A 20,837-nucleotide genomic window follows, 5' to 3' on the forward strand; every position below is an offset into this window, starting at 1 on the left:
ACACACCGTGGGTTTTTACAAATGTAATTATACAATGCTTTTTATAGGTGACTTTGGTAAATAAACATTTGTAGCATCATTTTAATATTTATAGTATCATTCTATTTTTTATTGTGCCTCATTTATTACCTAGCATTTGTTTCAAATGTCCCTGTTACACCACCACTAAACTTTGCACATGAAATTGTTTTTTCTTTGAGAAAGGGTCTCATGTAGCCCAAGGTGGCCTTGAACACCCTATGTAGCTGAAGATGACCTTGAACTTCTGATCCTCTTGTTCCATCTCCTGCGTGTTGGGATGACAGGTTTGTGCCACCATGCCCAGTTTATATGGTACTGGGAATGGAACCCAAGGCCGTGAGCATGCTAACTCAACCAACTAAGCTCCATTCCCAGCCATGACACATCTTTCTTTAGGGTATATACCTAAAAGTAAAATTATCAGATCAGTTTTCATCTTCACGCTCCTATACACTATAACATCAGTCAAAAAGGATTGGTCTGTTTTTCTGTCTTTGTGTTTTCTCTTACTGATGAGATGATAATTCTCCCATAATTGATCACAAAATCTTCACTTTGTTATCGAGGTAAAATATACATACTGTGTGTGGGGGGACTGCACAAGTCCTAAATGTTCCAGGTATAAAAAGACAAGCTCTGTTTGGTGACAATATTTTACTAAGGTTTCTGGATTATTACCTAAGTGTTCTTGATGGCATCAGAGTGACAGCACCCACATCCCCAATACTAGGTTAAACAAAACTTCACCAGCCCCCTCTCACCAAGCCTGCCTTCCACTGCCCTGTCCCTTCTAGGGTCTCAGACATACTACCTATATGCTATACCACTTAACTATGTTGTCCTGGTTGGCCTCAAGTGGCTCTCCTGCCCCAACTTCACCCCTCCCTGGTCCCTAAAAGTTCTGTTCTAAAATCTGCATACAAATTGAGTTTTATTATGACACCTTTGTGAGGTGGTGACAGAGCTCCACCCTGCCTCCTGCAGCAAAGACCTCCTCTACCCAGACGAAGCTGCCATTCTTCTTAAAAAATGTTTAGATGACTCAGTGGTTAAGGGCACTGGTTGCTCTTGCAGAGAACCCAGTACCCACATAGTAGCTAACAATCATCCTTAACTCCAGTTCCAGGGGATCGGGCACTCCTCTTCTAGCCTCCAAGGGCATTGGACATGGGTGCCCTTACATATATGCATGCAAAACACTCATACACATAAAAAATAAATCAATCAATGCCAGGCATGGTGGCACACACCTTTCATCTCAGCACTTGGGAGGCAGAGGCAGGCAGGTCTCTGTGATACTAAGCCCTGGTCTACATAGTGAGTTCCAGGCAGGCTGGGGCTAGGGAGACCCTGTCAAAACAAACAAACAAAAAATAAATTTTTAATTACACTTAATTGTGTGTGTGTGTGTGTGTGTGTGTGTGTGTGTGTACACGTACATCACAGTTGTGGATGTGAAGGTTTGAGGACAACTTGCAGGAGCTGGGAGTCAGTGCTCTCCTTCCAATGTGTGGGTCCTAGGGATGTAACTCCAGGCTTGGCAGGAAGTGCTTTTACATGCTGAGCCATCTTGCCAGTCCTGAAGCTGGCATTCTTGACTGCACTGCAGAAAAGAATTCAGTACAAGCTAATATGAAGCAAGCGTGGGGTTTATTAGGAAGACATTTTAGCACAGATTTATGCTCAAGGAGTTAGCAAAAACAGATGTGCTCATGGAAAGGCTGGCACACACTAAGAGTTGGTGTTGGGCGTCTCCGGAGAGTCCCACTAGTACCTAGGATTTTGGAATTACATTGCTCAAGGGGGTTTTAAGGGACACTCAATTGTCTCCCTTTTTTCTTTTCCAGTGAGATTATAGTGTGGCTCCAGAGGTACCCTAGATAGTATTACAATGTAATAAGGGAAAACCGTGGGTCACAAGCATTGCATAAAGGGGTTGAGATGTCTTTGTGGACACAAAAGCATAACTCTCAACTCAAAAGGGATGAGATAGTTTGTTCTGGAGCCAAATGTGAGTGACCATGGCCAGGAACACAGATTCAGTTTTCCCCAAATTCCACATTCCAACATATCCAAGGTTTCATGAAATTTTTATAGTAAAAGAACAAAGAAAAGTCATAAATCAACATACTTTTTAAATACATTGGTGAAAACATTAAGTAGGTGTTTATAGCAAAAAAGAAATCTTAGCTATAGGCTTTGGATGCTACCTGATGACACTCAGCCTTTTGGTTGGTAGACGCTGGTGGTCTGCTAAGTTAATATATTTCAAAAGGTTTTTATCTATTAGTCACAGGACGTTAAGTCAGAAACAGAGCTGGGCAAGGAATGGCTATTTAGGGGGCTAAAGGTGGCCTGAGATCAATGGTAATTAGGCTCTGGGCCTTCAACATTCCAAACTGTCCACAATCACTGAAGTTCTAATCAGTTATCAGCCTTTAAAGTTCAGTTTCAAGATGCAGGTTCTTTCTGGGAACTTTCATTCACATCTTTTACTGTAAATGGCAGTTCTTGTGAGATTCCTAGGAAACTGCAGGTTTACAGCGCGGAAAAGAGAAAGACCATACTTAGACCTTAAGTTTGTGTATGCATGAGTGTGCATGCATGTACTACAGTTTGCATGCAGGGGTCAGAGGACAACTTGTGGGAGTCAGTTCTGTCCTCCCACCATGCAGGTTCTCAAGCGAGAGCCCTTACCTACCCCATGAGCCCTGATATTTTAACATTCTTAAGTTTAAACACTCTATGTAAAATAAATTATGGTCCTTATATAGATTATTGTCACAGCAAACGTCAATCGTGCTGGAATTCATCTCACAGCTGACAAGAGGCTTTGAAGGTCTTTCCTTCCTCATGTCCCCTTAACTTTCCCTTCCTAACCTGCTTCAGTCTTCACATCAAATGGCCTGTGCTTTGCTCGGAATCACCAGCCCCCTCCACCTTCTCATGCTCCCCTCCCTTTCTTCCCCCAATAGTTCTCCTCTTCCTTTCATGTCCTATGTATATACTTTAAAATCTAGACTGCATATTTTCTCTTTAACTTTCAGCTCAGATGCTGAGCAGTGGAGGGGCTGCACTTGATAGACCAGAAGGGGACAAACACTGATTTTTAAAAAAAATTCCTCCAACGAAAAAGATTACACTTATGTGCTGGCTAATCTTTATTTGGATACCATCCTATTTCATAGTGCAGGCTAGCCTTGAAGTCAGATTCTCTTGCCCTAGCCTCCCCAGTGCTGGGATTTGAAATGAGAACCAGCAGGCCCAGTTGTGCCAATCTTGTCAATCTGACTGGATTAGGAAACAGCTAGATGAGTAAGTAGACCTCTAGGTGTGTCTGTGAATGGTTTCCAGAGATGATTAGATCATGAGGGCTCTGATCTAGCGAATGGTTTAATCTACTGATGAATTCAAAACCTGAGATTGAGAGTTGATGGAACTTCCTGCCCAATGGAAGTAGGTCATTGGGACATATTTTTGAGGTCTGTATCTTACCCTTCAGCTACTCTGCTTCCTGTCCACCATGAATGAGCTGCTCTGCTTTCTCTGTTGTAAGATGAACAGCCTCCTCCAAAGGCTCCTGCAACTGTATTCTGCCTCAATATTAGCTTAGAAACAGTCAAGCAACCATGTATTAAAAACCCTGTAGAACCATGGGTTAAAATTTTTTCTCCCTTAAAAGTGTTCTCTATTTTGTTACAGCAACACAAAAATTTACAAGTACAACTTATACATAAAGTGGTAAATAAGCATTTACAAATTACAAACAAGAACAAGCACTCATTAGAGCCAGCCCTCTGACCAGGCAAAAAACAGGAAGTCAGTCTGAACAGTCATGTAATCTCATGCACACTAAAGTCAGACTGTGAATTTAGGCTTAGTCTTTACACACACAGGAGCAGCACCCAACAGTTCCACACTGCCAACCTCAGGCCCAACTACCAGTCTGGAGTACTGCTTCTACAAACCTATGTGGACAGTAGTCATAACACCTTTTTTGGACTGTGAGAGGCAGATAGCAGATACTTAACTAGGCTGTAATCTTAGCTGGCTAGAATTCATCCTCAATGTGGTCAGGCAGACACAGGAGGATCCCTGGGGCTCAAGCCAGCTTAGCCTATTGGTGAGCTCAGAGTCCCAGTAAGAAACCCTGTCTCAAACAAAGCAAAGCAAAGCAAAACAACACAAAACACTCGCCCAAACTAAAGCAACACCTGAGAAGGATACCCAAGGATGTCCCTGTCCTCCACACATGCAGACAAACCTGTGCATGTGCCCACACAAGTGCACACACTAATGTATCCTTTTCCTGGAAGGGAAATAACAGAGATTCCCCCATGCCCTGGACTGCTTTTTTTTTTAATTTGGTCTTTTTGAGACAGGGTCTCCCTGTAGCCACAGCTGGCCTGGAATTCAGAGATCCCCCTGCCTCTGCCTCCTGAGTGCTGGGATTAAAGGTGTGTGCCATGCTCAGCTTGAACTTCTTTTTAAGAGGGCCCTCCACAACCCAGCATGGTGGCGCTCACCTTTAATCACATCATGGTCTACATACGGAGTTCCGGTCAGCTGGGGCTACAGGGAGACCCTGTCTCAAAAAGACAAAAAAAAAAGAGAAAGAGAGCCCTCCACATCCTCAAAAATCTTTTAATCTGTTGAATCTGTTGGAGATACAGCTCAATTGGTAGAGTGCCTGCCCAGAAATTCCCTCAAGTCTTTGGCCATCTCCCTTTTCTACCAGCTGCTTCTCTTGGATGCTCAGGCTTGTGTTCAAATCCTTCTCTACAATTTGCTGACCACGTGGCACAGGCAGCACTTGACCTGTTCCCAAGGCAAGCTGTAGCAGTGCTTCTCCACCAGAGGAAACTGAAAGTGGCAGCAACAGCCGTGTCTCCATGCAGGCTGTGAAACCTGCTTCCTGGTTCTATTTATGGAAATGCGTAAGTTATGTCCCTTTCTTGGTAATTCAGTGTCCCCACTTGTGAAATAGGGTAAGTCTCTACCTCAAAGAAGGAATACATTTTTATAGATTTCAAGTGCCTAGAACCATGCTCCAAGAACAACAGATGCTGAAAAAGTGAACTTGACCAAACTTTATTTTTTGGAGACAGGTCTTCTGTAGCCCTAGCTGGCCTGGAATTTGCTATGTAGACCAGGCAATCCTTAATCTCACAGAGATCAGCCTGCCTCTCTGGGGTTAAAGGCATGTGCCACCATGCCTAGCTGTACTTAACTTTTCATAGCTAATGTGATATAGCCTGGATCTCCCTATTTATGTATTTTACATATGTATGTCCCATGGGTGCCAAAGATGGTGTCTGATACCCTGGACCTGGAGTTACAGATGGCTGTGAGCTACTAGATATGGGTTCTGGAAACCAAACTCATCTTCTAAAAGAGCAGAAAGCACTCTTAAATCTGAGCCATCTCTCTAGCCTCCAGATCCCCCCACTTTTATTCCCACCAAGGATAAACAATAACCCTTCCTGGTGAATCCATTGTTACATATGCATAGAGATCTCCAAATCCTAGGATATGGGAGGGTATCCCATTATACACTTAGAAGAGCCTGGTCCTAGGGAAGAGTTGGGGAAATGGTAGCCAGTCTCACCCATACCACCTGGATGATTAGTTCCAAGACATGGTTTCCCAGAAAACACTCTGTAATCCCAGATATTGCTACCTAAAAGTTTATCTCACAGAAAACCCAAGCCTGAGAGACAAGCATTAGGCAGAAAGGGAAGAGGGGGCTTTGTTCACAACTGATCTCCATTCCAGGGGCTCACAGGGTCACAGATACAGGTTAGGAACAATGAGGGAGATGGGCTAATGAAGGAGAGGGGTACTCACGGCTTTCCAGGAAGAGGTAGAGATCTTTTTCACTACTGTCGTGGTTTAGCTCATGGCGGCTGCTAGGTGTCATTTGCCTTCATTGGGGGTTTAAGAGGAGGAGGCTAGGCAAGTCCAGCCAAGTTAACCGTGTCTTGTAATAGCTTCAGGCATTTCTTAAATGATCAGTATGTCTATACCCACAGCTGAGCATAATCTGACCTAGAGGTTAAGGCAGCAAAAGGAAACATGGAGTATGAGGCCAGAAGTCAAGCGTTTTCATCAGGTTCCTGGTCACCCACCAGGAGCCTGCAGGTCCAAGTGAAGAAGAGTTTCTGGCAGAAGAGTCCTTCTATAGTAAAGTAACCTTGGCAACTGTTTTAACACAGCAGGGGTACTTACAGGATAGCTCAAAGCTACAGTCTATTGTCCAGCCATGTAAACAGCCTCCTCCCCAAATGAGTGACTTGTAAGTCCACAAGAGCTAGAGGATTTAGTTTTTTTTCCTCAATGACACCAAGGCAAACCCATTATGAACAGACTATTATTCTGCTCTGAAAGACTGCCTGACATACAAGGACATTTCAGACATTTTTCCTTGGTAAAAGTATGGCTGACTCTCCATCTAAAAAACTATACTAAAGAACACAAATTCTTGGTCTCTATTGCCTTAACTACTAACTGAGGAGAACAGAAAACTCAGCCTCTGCTCCTGCCTGGCAGAGGTAGACAATCCTCACCCCAGCAACCTGTTTGGATCTCCTGGTGCCAGGCACAGTCACTGCCACTCTGGATAGAACCCAGGACGGACATGAGCAGGGATCAGCCTAGAAACACAAAGTCCCCTTGTCTGAAACTCCACGTGGTATCCAGGCACCTCTCTCACATTGCTGGTGATTTTGATGATGAGAACACTGAGCAGGAGGACAGGCTTCCTCCTCAGTCAGCCCCGCCACACTCCCTCCCCTCCTACCACTGTCACCTGGCACATTTACACAGACTGGTTTCACAAAACGCTTTTTAAATGTGCAATTCTTTAATTTTTAAAAATATACACGGGAGAAGCCATGTGTTTTTTTACATAGGAATACACACATTAACAAAGCATTTCTTATAGTTTTCTAAAACTCTATTATCAGTCCGAAATTTATAAATTAAATATATCAGAATTCTTTTAAGTTAAAATGAAATCCCTGAAACTACTGGATATGCTAGGCTTTTTCTTCTCCAAAATCAAATGAGCAGAGAGTATGATTTGTTAAATAAGATTTATTGTTAGCTTTATTGCCTATAATCTAGAAGATGCAATTTTATTGTGCCTTTGCAAACAGAATACATCTCTTTAAAAAACTGACCAAAATTTTCCATACATATAGCTCTATATGATAGATTACAGTGCAACACTATTTGTAATTATAGAAATACCATAGAACCCAGGAGCACAGGGTAAGCAAAAGAAATACAATCCTGAGCCATCTGAACAAGATGGTCTGATGGATCCTTTTAGTATAAGTTTAGAAAAAAACGAAGGAAAAACTACATGCACACTGCAGTCATGAGTAAAACAGATGGGACACGTGCCGCCTGCTAGCGGGGCGATGGTGAACTCTGACACATGCACTCACTCACACACCCATTTCCTTCTCCTGCTTTCTTTCCTCCCCTCCCCAGTACATTCTCTCCAGCCCCTTCTCAAAAGAAAAGTTCAGGCACTAAATCCTAGAGAACCCCACATCCATCTGGCTGAGTAGGTTAAGACTACTATTCCAAAGCGTAGGTCCTCATCCATACCATGAAATGAAGCACGTGCTGTAAGCCAGTTCCAGCTGCTTTGCCTCTTTGGAAGTAAATGAAGCATACACTTGCTATACAGCTCACAACTGTGGTCTAAAAATGTCTTAAAAACAAAGCTTTGTTTCTCTTGCTACAACGTGAAGTAAAATCAATAGCAGAAAATTCACCCTAAAACTAATTGCCTCATCTGCTACTAAAATACGTTTGCCATTCTATTTTTGGTATCCAATTATAAGTCAGTATGGACAGTTTGTGAAGCTTGTACCTGCTTATGGTAAACACTACAGTACCACATACAACCCGCCACAGCTAGAGAACTTATGAAACATCGAACCTGTACGTGATCCTTGCTACCTGTTCCCTCTGTGTGCTCCCCAAGACCACAGCATTCTAGTGTTACCAAAGTTAATGTACGTAGGATTAAATGATGAAAGGTATTTGGTTTGTCTTCACTTTACACATCCTAGTGATGAAATGAAACAAACCATGCCTCCATACCTTCCCTGAAGATAACCTGAGTCTGCTGACTGAACAGACCAACCAGCGTGGGGTTGGTCCACTTTATGAGAGTTTGAGCTGGAAAAGCAGAGGCTAAGGTAGTCTACCAGCAGCTTGCCTTGTGTGGATAAACCAAAAGTTCTTGGTTTTTCAATATCCACTGTCCCAAAGGCTGAAACCACTGAAGTGGAACAACTCACAGCATAATAAGTACTGAGTCTGAACTGCCCAATCTGTGGGACTGGCTACCTGGGAGGAGAGGAGAAGAAAGGACCCTCATTCCCACAATGATTTGGTGTGGGTTTAGTTCATACATTAGCTGCTATGGAAAAATTTAAAAATTACTTCATAACTTTCTTATTTTCAATTAAATGTTCACACACTCACAAAATACACACCCTATGAATATGAGGTGGCTCTCTTCTTCAATTTTTTAAAAATAAAGAGGCACCAATACCCGTTCATTTATGTATTAAAAGTCTCATATAATCATCAATAAAACAGAAATGGCATCTGTGATGATCACAAAAAGGAGAAAAAAGATCAAAGACAACCTTAGCCATTACGGAGAGGCACTGTGCTTGTGCACTGGCCACGGCAGAATGTAAAGATTTGTTAATAAGGTTTTAATGGTTTAGCAGAGTCCTGTAGCCTTTGTCCTTAATGGGTAAAGGAAATGGCTTGTAAAGAAATTTCAGAAATTGTTCTGAGACTGTTTCTAACATATGTTACTCATCTGACTATATGAATCCTTGCCACTATCATTACCTTTCGTATGTGGAGGCAGAAAGAGACAGCCGGTGCCTCTTGCATGCTAGTATGTGTGCAGCATCAACAACGGCATGCCCCTAATACCACCGTGAGGTGTTTCTAGAGCAGCAATGTTGTACTTCAGCATCTTTGGTTAAGGTCTGGCCTCTTCAAATCCACCTCTGCTACAGTCTCTCACAGATTTTAAGTCCGTGCACTGAAACAGCACAAGACCTAAGGTAAATTGTTAATCAAGAGTTTCAATTCTTTGGCCCTTGTCCTCTTGCCTATTGGAACTACAAGGACCTTACATAGGAAGCTGTAAAGTCAAATGCTTGTTAAAGCATGTACTTTTTAAAGTTTCATGAGCTTCACAAGAAACTGTCACTATGTCTCCCAGCACCAAGAAAAGGACCAAGAAGATCCTCTGTCCTTAGAAGTGGCCTGAGTCAACTGTGTGAAGGGTCTGCTGCCAATATTTATTTTTACCACCAGCCTCAAGAGCACGTCTGTATCACTTAAACCTTATGTGAAGTCTAAATGTTGTGTAGATATTTGAGTTGGGAAGGTAAAAATAAGTTATGGGGCTAAAAAAAAAAGCTAAATTTGACCTAAAAATAACAAAGTTTAAAAAAAAGCCTGATATCCTAGAATTAAATTCAAAGGAAAAAAATCTATATAATAAAAGAGTTTACACTCTCAACAGGGTACTGTCTGGCACTCTACCTTTTCTCCCATCCAGTGAGGGCTAGGCTTTTTCTTTACTGCTTTCAGTGGGGGCCAGGGGACTTTACAGAGGGCACCAACAGCAAAGAAGAAGTCACCGTGAGCCAGACTGATTTTGAACAAAGCATGCACTCTGAGCTGGGCCGATCATGATCCCTAGCTACCCTACATAGCACATAGTAGCAATCAACATGAAACTGACTACTTGGTCAATACACAGGGCTTTTCTGAAGTATTTTTCCTTCACAAGCAAATCCCAGCTCTCCCAGGTGAACATTTCAGGAGAAACCATCCAGGCTGCTGATGCTACTGTGAATGTTGCTAATTTCCAACTAACTTAGCACCAGAGCTGTTATCCCCACTCTCTTAAACTAAATCCATCTGTAGTTAAAACAGAAGAGTCACATTTCTCTTTGTTTCTGTGTTTACATCTTTTCATTTTCTCATGGAAGTATTCCTATGTTGATTCAGTTCAGTTCCATGTCAGATGAAATAAAGTTGCAAAATATTTGGTGATTTCCACGAAGCGATCTTCTCATGAAGTACTTCATAGGTTTAAGTCAGACTTATATCCACAGAAGTCTTTTCCATGTAGTCCCTCATACAGAGAAAGACTCTTTACACGTGACACTTTCTGGACAGTGCATTAAGTGAAGATACCTCACAAGAGAAAAGATCATTATCTGTAGCTATGTGAGTAATATACAGATTCACAGTCAATGAGATGATACGTCACTTATGCAGGGAAACATGAGCAGTATACTTATCAAACACAAAAATAGCAGTAAACATATTCCAAAGTACAGGAAGTTGCTAGAGTCTAACCTTAAGGACTTAAAGTGAGGAGTCTGGTAACTACATTTTAGAATTGGAACATGCTTCGTCCCTTCCAGATACACAATGTTTGATACTGGTGCACATATATGTGTGTCTGTGTGTGCATACATATATGTACACACACATACACACACACGCACACGTGCACAACACGATAATGATAAACAAATGTGACACCCAGTCAAGTCCTGAAGGCAGATTTCAAAGGATAGGCTACTAAGACCAAGAGAGCAATATATCAATTCAGGAACAGTCTAACTTCAGAATTTCGTTTTATTGAACACTTTTTAAAAAAGCACCTCTTGGCAATAAAAGCAAAAACAAAAGAAACAAAAATAACACATAATAATACTTCTTCCACTTTGTTGTAGCAGAAGACTCACACCAGCCTGCTAAATTCATGATGGGATTTAAAGAGGCAGCTTGCTTGGGGCTACAGGCAAAGCTCAAATGCAGGTGTGTGGACTCTGAGGCGAGAGCTGGGGCAGAGGAAACATCGAAAAGCAAAGCAAATTTGGAATCTATCACAGCTTTTTCCTTAAGCAAAAAAAAAAAAAAAAAAAAAAAAAAAAGAAAGAAAGGAAATTAGTTTTATAATCACAATTTGTCAAACTTCCTATGAAGAATTTTCATTTAATTATGTATACGTTAACAGTAAAGAAGCTCTTCCACAAACACTCTCAGGCTTACAATTATCAAAAAATGACAAAAGTAAAAGCAGGAGGATTATTAAACACATGACAGGGAGGTCAATTTCTGTTTCTGCTCTTAAGAAGTAAAAAAATTACCATATAATTAAGTACAAAAACCTGCATCGAATGACAGCTGCTGGTGTATTCACTTGATCAGAAATGAAGATCAAGACTGTAATAAAGCCCTACTGACACTGGTCTGGAGCGCTCCCTCCCTGCGCACACTAGCGTGGCGGCAGAGCTTCCGGAGCAGTGGCTTATAGAAACACGGCAGTCCTTGTTTAGCTGCAGTCAATGGAACGTTCTCTTCTCAAGTGCACCCATAATTCACTTTCACTTACAAATTGCAAGCTAAACTCATTTCTTCAGAAAAATATCTGTTTGGCATCTCCTGGACTTTGTTCCATTGGGCAATATGGACATTTTAATCTAAAAACAAGCGAGAAAAGATTAAGTCAAGGACAAGCCAGTGCTGAGCACTCCATCTCCACCTAGCTGTGGAGTGTCTCTCAATAACTGTACACACGACTACAACATATGCACAGACACAGCACATGTGTATTTTGCTTGGAAGACTAACTGCCAGGCTTTGAAGCATCACAAAAGGTAACGCTCAAACCAGATCTTAACCTGACAGCCTCCTCAACGTGGTGAAAACTGCTTTGCAGGCAAAACAAAGACAATTTTTATTAAAACAATTCCTGGGTTTCAGAAATAAATCTAATTTCTATTCTTCAAGGTGTACACTCTACCTGCCCCTAAATGAATTTCAAATATGTGGGTTACACAATCTACTACTCAAGGGCAGCTAACTTGACTCCAGTTGCCAAGCCTGCAAAAAGACTGGCCCACAAACTTTTCAGTGGCACAGGAAACTGGCTCTCTGTGAACAAAGGTCACCACTGATATGCACTGTAAGGGTTGCTGTGTGGTCTGGACAAGGCATAAACAGCTTCTTTCAGACAAAAGACTTCCCAGGAAAGGTACTTACCACACAATGGGTCCAAAATGAATACCAGTAAAACTATTTCTGTCTAAGCTAAAATAGCTTCCAAGATTCTTTTTAAAAATTATTTTATTCTTATTTTATATGTATGAGTGTTTTGCCTGCATCTATATAAGTGCAGCACAGACATGCAACGCCCTTGGAGGTCAGAAGCTGGTGTCAGAGCCCCTTGGAACTGATGTTACAGACCTTGGACCTTGATGTTAGCCACCATGGGAATGCAGGGAGAGCAGCCAGTGAGTGCTCTTAACTGCTGAGCCATCTCGCTAGCTCCTACTCGATAGCCAACCTACTCTGTAGCTTTAACAACAACAAAATAATAAGGGCTCTTTTTGTAGCACATAAAAAGATCTCCAAAAAACCCTAAGTGAAAAAAAAAAAAAAAAACAATACAGAAAGGTACGCAGGAGACTACTTTAAAACCTGGGGGTTGAGGGAGTAGTGCCCACCCAAAGAAACAGACCACACTTCTAAATCTGGTCACTAAATCCATGAGTAGATTCAATGAAAGAAATCAGATGTCACCCATTTTGTCTCAACCGTTAAGAAACTTATTTCTAGATGTAGCTACATTAATTTATCCTCATTACTTCCTATCCTCCCACCAAATTGTAAAAGATTTACTCATTAACACTTAAAAAGTCAAGATACTTACTTGCTACCATTAAACATTTTATTCAGGGCATCTCTTGATATAATATGACCACAGACCAATTTCATGGGTGGATTGTTATCTGTTGTTTGCTGACGAAGAATGGGACAGGCAAATATAGAGTGATACCAGCACTTTTTACCAAGGTCTACTTCAATCTGTTCACAAAAGAAAAATGTACAAAGGCTAGTTATATTTCAGAAACCTATCCACATGTTAACATGCACTGTGTAGCAAGAACATTTGTCAGGCTGACATGAGCTAGACCTATTATTTATATTTTCACTCCAAATTCTGAGGTCTGAGGGTTAAGAGGCAAGAGGCAAGATGATGCTTTAGAAGTCAAACACTTATTTTTTTAAAGTGGTGCCAGGGGTCAAATTCACAGCCTGGTCCATGTCTGACCAACATTAAGCCACCCCACCACTAGCCTGAACACTTGGAAAACCATCAAGATGTACCTAGGAGCAAACCCACTACACACCCTGATTGTTCTGTATGTAGCACATTTCGCTAAGTGATAAAATTCTACAACTTCTCTAATTTACTACGTGTTTTAGATCTAATTTCCTATGTTTTATGTGTAATGGTCCAGAGAAAACACCTGACCAACAGGGAGGTAAGAAGCCAAGTTTTCTATTTGTCCTTTTTTTACAGTGCTGGGAATTAAACCTGGGGCTCAGTAAAGAGTATCTTCTTATTATGCAGAGCCTTGGGTTCAATCCACAGAGAATGCCAGGCATGGTAGCACATACCTATAATCCCAGTACAGGAGGCTGAGTCAGGAGGATCAGACAAATTCAAAGTCAAACCTGGACTACACAGTGAGACTACCTCAAAACCAAGAGCAATAACAAAAAGATAACAAAGGTGTATGAATGCAATCCTGAGAAAAGTTCAGATTACCGACCACCTCTAGTCATTATACTAGTCCCATGGGCAAGCTGTCACTCAGAATAACTCAGATTTTAGTCTGTTCTATACCACTGTATAAATCGCAAAAGTGCTTACAGAATAACCAGGAAACTGCCAGAAGTTGGGCACATGACTGAGGAAGTGCATTCTTTTCACTTATTCAAGCTAGCAGCAGTGGAGCAGGGTGCTGCCTGTATCCTGACCACACGCAGGACTGGGAAGACACCTGTGCCTTTAATCACAAAAGGAAGTTGGGGCAGCCAACTGACAGGCTTACAGCTGGAAGAACATAGTAACTGCAGACAAACGTGTGTGCAGGTGTGTCCCTCCAAAAAGCCCAAAGCCAAAGGCATGTTTGAGCCCTTCAGGAAAAATGACAACTGTCACAGGAATGGAATTCCAGGCTAGAGTCTTAGTTTCTACTGCCAGAGGAAACACACACAATGAGCTTTACATATACTCTACATCATAACTGCACCACAGCAGACACAATGCAGCTGTCACCTTTAGGTTTCTGTAGTCCCATAAAGAGATGAACAAAATACTACTCAGAGAAGTGAGGTACAATACAAGGCAATCTGTGCTACAACATGCACGACTCTCCTACTTCTAAGTTATGCCTTCATAAGCCTGCACTGGCACTTTAAGTCTAAACTTTAGACAAAATCCTCTAATCTCCCCCCACCTCCCTCCTTCTACAGGGTTTCACCATGTAGCTCTAGAATGCACTATGTAGACAGGTTGGCCTGGAACTTAACTCACAGAGAATGGCCTGTCTCTACCAGAATGCTAGTATTAAAGGTGCATATTCCCAGCCCCCTCCGGCATCCCCAAAAGGTACTATGTTCCTCATATTTATTTTAATTAGTTAACTGGTATTTTGGGGGGTGGTACTAGAAACTGGAACCAAGGCCTCATGCCTGCTAGACAAACACTCTACAACTAAACTACACTCCTGACCTTATTTAGTTTTTACTCATATACACATTAAAAAATAAAAAAAAAAAACAACTACCAGATGATTAAAATAGTGTTTCTGGTTAAATGGCATGATAGGCATTTTAAACTCTTAAAACATTCATGTTCTATGGCAAGAGAGGTAATCAGTTCATAGAACTCACAGGTAATTCATCTTTCTGGTTCCAAACTCCAGTGCACTGCCTCTGTTCAATCACAGCTTTGATGTTAATTAACGCAGGCAGCGCCACACAACCTGCTGAGAAACTGAGAGGACAAAAGAGGAAACATCAGTGCCAGCCAGGTTTCAGGGAGTGTACACCAACAATGCCAGAGTTCATGTGTGTAGGCCCTGGTGAGTGGCCAGGGTGTAGAGGCTTCTGTTCTGTATGATGAAGGCAAATACAACTGTTTCCACTAGAAAAAAAAAAATAACTTGATTTCCCCCTCTAACCCCTCAGACCCACTGACGTATTTCCTGTAGTTACTGAAAAACAATCCCTACTAAAAACAAAATCCTAATAGTTACTACATAAATCTGACCATTGTGGGAGAAATGAAGAAAAATAAAGAGTGGAGCTGAAGAGAAGGCTCCACACTTGAGAGTGCTTGTGGCTCTTGCAGGGGACTGGAGTTTGGCAGTTCCTAAGCACCCCTACTGGGCAGCTTACAACCTCCTGTAAGTAACTCAAGGGGATCCAACATGCTTTTCTGGCCTCTTCACATGTGAGTCTATATATTACACATATATACACAAAAATGTCTTTTAATCCTTAAAAAAAAAAAAAAGAGCAAACTTAAAAGTTAACATTGTAAAACTACAATTTTCTGATAAGATGGGTTAATTTTAATTTAATTCCCCATAATTAGAAAAACAAGCCGTTCTATTAGAAAGCAGGCAGCTTTAGCATTCAGTGTTAAAAGAAGGAGTCACCAATGATTTTTTAAAAATTTTTGGGGTCTTTTAGAGACAGCGTCTCCCAGTAACCCCAGCTGGCCTGGAACTCACTATGTAGACCAAGCTGGCCTCGAACTCACAGAGATCTTCCCAAGTGCTGGGATTAAAGGACTGTGCCACCATGCCCAGCTCAATTTTTTTTTTTATTTATTTTATGTGTGTGAGTGTATTGCCTCCATGTATGTAAGTGCACCTGTACTGTGCAGTGCCCGTGGAGGTCAGAAGGGAGTGTTGGATGTCCTGGAACTGGAGTGCCAGATGGTTGTTAGCCACTATGTGGGTGCTGGGACTCGAACCCAAGTCTTCTGCAAGAACAGCCAGTGGTCTTAACTGCTGAGCCATCTCTCCAGTCACGTCATCATTGATTTAAAATATAAAAAAAATTTTTTTTAAGTACATGAGTATTTTATTTTACATGTATGTAAGTACACCATGTGGGTACAATGCCCAAGAAGACAAAAGAGGACATCAGATACCCTGGGACTACAGTTACTGTTGCTGTTACCTACCATGTGGGTGCTGGGAATTGAACCCAGGTCCTCTAAAAGGACCCAAGTTAACCTTAACCACTGAGCTAGCTGTCCTTCTGGGCCCAGAAGTCATCACTGAAAGAAGTATGATTCTGTCAATTCAAATGAGGGTGGAGATAAAAGCAGGAATTAAGTGCCACTGTGTCTCCAAATATGGTAGTCTGAGTTCACAACTCTGTGAATGATTCCTCTACCCATACATAATTTTATAAGGCTGTATTAAGTCCTTCTAAGAGCTTCATTCCAGTTTAGCATAACACTTTTTTGAAAGTTTGTTGGGGGCTGGAGAGATGGCTCAGCAGTTAAGAACACTTGGGTGTTAGACCCAGGTTTGATTCCCAGCACCCACATGGCAGCTAACAACCATCTATAACTCCAGTTCGAAGGGATCCAACATTCTCTTCTGGTCTCTGCAGGTACTGCACAACACAGGTGCACTTACATACATGCCAGGAAAAAACACTCATACACATAAAATTCTTTGTTTAAAAGTTTGTTAGTACTACCACGAATCTCATCAAAAAAGCCTTTATGATTTGAAGCTGAAAATGAAAAGCTCATTGTCCAAATTTCCGATTTTAGCCTAAAATCTTGGTCTTTATCACATGGAAAAATATACTGGCAGTTACTTTCCTTAAGGTGGCAAGCTTACTCCATGCATTTGGAAAAATGGCTGTCAATACTCGAGAGAGTGAATAACTGTTGATTGTTTTTTATGGCGTATATTTATTACTTAATGTCTCAGAAATTAAAACAAATTTAAAAGGTATTGTTTAATTCATTTAAAAATCATTAACATATTACATTACAGTGTCTGTTGCAAATTATCTCACATTCCAAATAAGATGATGATTTGTAACTCAGCATACAGGTGATTTTTCCCAAGACAAGCATCACACTGTGCCATGAAAATGAAGTACTCTGTAAAAATTTCCTATCGTAGCACACAGAATATTAAAAAGATGGATACTCAATGTCAATACTTGCTGGGCATGGTAGCACAAGCCTTCAATCCTAGCACTTGGGAGGCAGAGGCAGGAGGATCTTTCTGAGTTCCATGCCAGCCAGGTCTAAACAGTGAGTTCCAGATCAGCTGGAACTGCAGAGACCCTGTCTCAAAAAAAAAATCAAATATCAACACTTAATAAAGCAAATATCTACTGCTTCATCAAGACCACTGTTAACTTCAACACCCATTTCTTAGGCAGCCACTGTGGTAGTAAAGAAAATACAAGTACCTCTAAGTTGGCATCACTGCCTGACAACATAGATGCTCGAATTTAACCCATGACTGTTTCTGTACCATCTATGCAAACATCAGCAGTGGAAAAGGGTTTTGGACTCTGAGTTCCCTAAAACTGTCACTACCAAAAATTGTGGTAATCACTTGATATACCAACTGCACACATCTTCAGAAAGAAAAACCAATCTATTGGTTTCGATCATCAAGGCAACAAGAGAAACTGCCCAGTATAGTACCCATTTCAGAACAGCCAAGGGCCCACTTCCGCACCTGACACTGAGAGGAGACTCCACAGAGAGCCCCAGGAGGGCACAGGCATCCCGTGTGAAGATGTCACATATGTCAGCCCACTGGTTTGCATCAAGCAGGTGAACATACGGTGAGTTCTCAATCCCTTGTCTCAGGTACACCAGGCTTCCCATCAACACCTGAATGTCTTAAAAAACACACACACACACACACACCAACAATTTGGAGGTGTGGATAATCACATCTGAAGCAGCATTTACTTGTGAATAACAGGTTAAGAAACTAGGATATCTCCATCTTCAGTGATATAGCCTAAAATAAGGTAAACATTCTGGTCCTTAAGCTTGGTTGAGAAATTCCCTCACCCTAAATTAAAGACCTAACATAGAGAAGAAGAGAAGCAAAAAAGGAAGAGGTGAGAATGCTGAACTCCCAGTTTTCTAGTCTTACACATAGTATGCTGGAGGAGGCTATGGGGAGAGAAGCTGTCACTTATATTTGCTGAAGAACTAGCCAGTACTCCCCACACTGACACATCGCAACAGCAGCAGCAGCAGCACCATATGGTGAGAGATGAACAAGCAGAGAGCAAGTATATACCTAGTTCTTGCCCAGTCTCCCTCTGTTAAGTCCTCAACTCTGCAGCATCTCCTTCTGAATTTTCATTTTACATGCTACTATTGTTTCACTATTGTTTTAGAGCGAGTCAGAACTTTTTTGGGAAGTGATTATCCCGACTGTTTACTAACAAACACAAACTACTCCAGAGCGAGTCAGAACTTTTTGGGAAGTGATTATCCCGACTGTTTACTAACAAACACAAACTACTCCAGGGGTGGCGGCGGCTGACTTGCTTTAAACATTAAAAATCTCTACTCAAGTCGGGCTGGGGGTGGTGGTTTGTACTCTCAGCATCCTAGAGGCTGAGGCAGGAGGATCACAAATTTGAGGCCAGCCTGGGCTATATTTAGACTCTGCCTCAACTCCCTGTACTCCCCTCCCTGCCTTGCCCCCCGCCCCCGGCAAAAAAACCCCAAAGGAATAAAAGCTGCCTGACCCCAGACTCACCTTTTTGATGATGTAGGGCAAATGGCTGAAAATTTTTAGCATACTGTAATGCTTCTCGCTGATTTGTAGTTCCACCCATTAACAAGCTAATAAAATACAGTCGGTGTAGCTTGAATTCCAAGGAGCTGTTTTGGGCTATGAGCATTTCTCGGTTTGATACTGCCCATCTAAAGAAAAAGAAAAAAATGTTTAAAGTAATCAAGGGCATGAGCAAGGTGTGTTAAAAACTGACAAAAGGAGTCTGGTCTGCCATCTTGTGGAAGGCTATGGTAACATCAACCTGTAAGCCTAATGCCTAAAGAAGGCCTCTACCAAACAAGGAAGGAAAAAAGGTTGAATGACAATTACTTCTCCAGTAAAGTTCACATTAAGAATGACTCTGGTGTGTCACATGAAACATCTGGATTTGAAGAGGACCACACTCTCAAGTGTGAGTCTTGAGATTCACACGTAGACTGCTTAGATCTATCTATTTCCACTGGACTGGCTGATTTATAAATGAATCAAAATTCTAAAGGGGAATCTCTTAATTTTTATTGTATTTTCTTATCTCATTTTATCTTTCCATCCATCCATCCATCCATCCATCCATCCATCCATCCTAGGAGCACGCACACACACAGACACACACAGACACACACAAGGCCTGCATGTAGTAGTCAAAGGACAACATGCATGAGGGTCCTGATGGGCGGGGAGGGTGGCACACACAAAACAAACAGAAACAAAGAAAACTAGCAAACATAGGTATTTCTCAAGGTGCTTTCAATCTTACCAGGAAGAAAAAAACTACACAAATACACACTATCTACATACGTCAAAAATTTGTAAGTATATAATGTTATAGGATATAGATATAATATTCTGTTCTGAAAACCTTAAGTATAGTGACTGAGGCTCCAACAGTACAAGCAGTTGGACTAATTTTTCTTGAACTGGGACTACTATATTGTCAAGTGAATGATAAAATGGAAATGTTTCCTAGATCACTTTTAAAATTAAATATTACAAATGTGATAAGGAAGCACTCTCTCTAAACTCAACTATAAAAGATATTCTTTAATTGACCTTCACTTAGACATTTCGCAGCTAACCCAATTCACCAAGGACCATTGGAATCTGAACTTGGTATGAATATAAAATGTGAATACCTGGAACTGGAGATGTTCAGTCATAAGGTGCTTACCTAACATATACAAGCCCTGGGTTTGGTCCCCAGCATTACAAGGAAAAGATAAAAAAAAAAAAAAGACAAAGTATGAGTGACATAAAACAGAAGTAACTCTCCAACACCACACCTTAACACCTTCCTTAACTGGTCTTTGGGATTTGGACATAAATTTGATGGCAACACTCTTGTCCATACCACCAGCTTCTCCAAGTAGCCTAATACTAGCCAAGAAACCACAACTTGAGTGGATAAAACCATCTTTCATTGGAAATAACGTTTTCCTATATTCCTGTGATTACTATCTTCTCCAAATGGGCAAACAAATTTTATAAAGCTTTAGGCTGAATATTAGGCAAACTGAGATTTTTTTAATTAAAATGAAATAAGATATAGATGGATTTAAGTACATTCACAATTTTGTGTTGAGTGGCATTCACAGCTCTCCTGGAGCACATGCAGCCCTCCCACCAAAGGTCACACACATCTGAGTGAGCTTCCTACCCCCAGTTCAATTCAAAGGGAAAATGACTGAAGCCTCTTTACCTTGGTTTTTATATTCACATGACTTTTCCAACATACTTTGAACCACAGTTTCCTACAGTCTAGGGGCTCATCCTAGCCTCACTTTGCTGTTGTCAAAGAACAGTGTAACCCATGTCACAGTTCCCTCCAGTCACTACCACCAAAAGAAGAGACCTTTCGGAACTCTTCATTAACTGACCCCCTCCCCCAAACACTACTACTTAGGTGACTAGGTTAGCCCACACTGACAACAATTACCCAACAGAAACATTAGTACTAATTATTTTGTCAGTCTCTGAAGAGACTTGGCACACTTTAAGTTTCTTATTTAGAATTTCCATATCATTCCAAAAATAATGAAAACAAGATTTCTCTTGCATGGTTAGCTCTTCTCCCTCAGGAATCTGGTCTACTGCTCCCTC

General features: G+C 41.3%; 1 protein-coding gene across 3 annotated transcripts in view; it reads right to left on the reverse strand.

Annotated features, from left to right (window-relative positions):
- Positions 1 to 7,098: 7,098 nt before the first annotated feature.
- Positions 7,099 to 20,837, reverse strand: part of Rmnd5a (required for meiotic nuclear division 5 homolog A) — a 55,671-nt gene continuing 41,932 nt past the window's right edge. Inside the window, exons 5-10 of one of the 3 annotated variants that reach the window (XM_008836731.3) lie at positions 18,723 to 18,889; positions 17,676 to 17,841; positions 14,839 to 14,941; positions 12,806 to 12,960; positions 11,486 to 11,573; positions 7,099 to 10,275 (exon numbers count right to left, since the gene is read on the reverse strand). In XM_008836731.3, the coding sequence (XP_008834953.1) occupies positions 11,510 to 11,573; positions 12,806 to 12,960; positions 14,839 to 14,941; positions 17,676 to 17,841; positions 18,723 to 18,889 (655 nt within the window). In that variant the 3' untranslated portion in view covers positions 7,099 to 10,275; positions 11,486 to 11,509. The other 2 variants (XM_008836730.3, XM_008836729.3) reach the window with 2 other exon arrangements.

The sequence above is a fragment of the Nannospalax galili genome, unplaced genomic scaffold (assembly GCF_000622305.1).
Source record: "Nannospalax galili isolate Female #2095 unplaced genomic scaffold, S.galili_v1.0 scaffold138, whole genome shotgun sequence".
NCBI lineage: Eukaryota > Metazoa > Chordata > Mammalia > Rodentia > Spalacidae > Nannospalax > Nannospalax galili.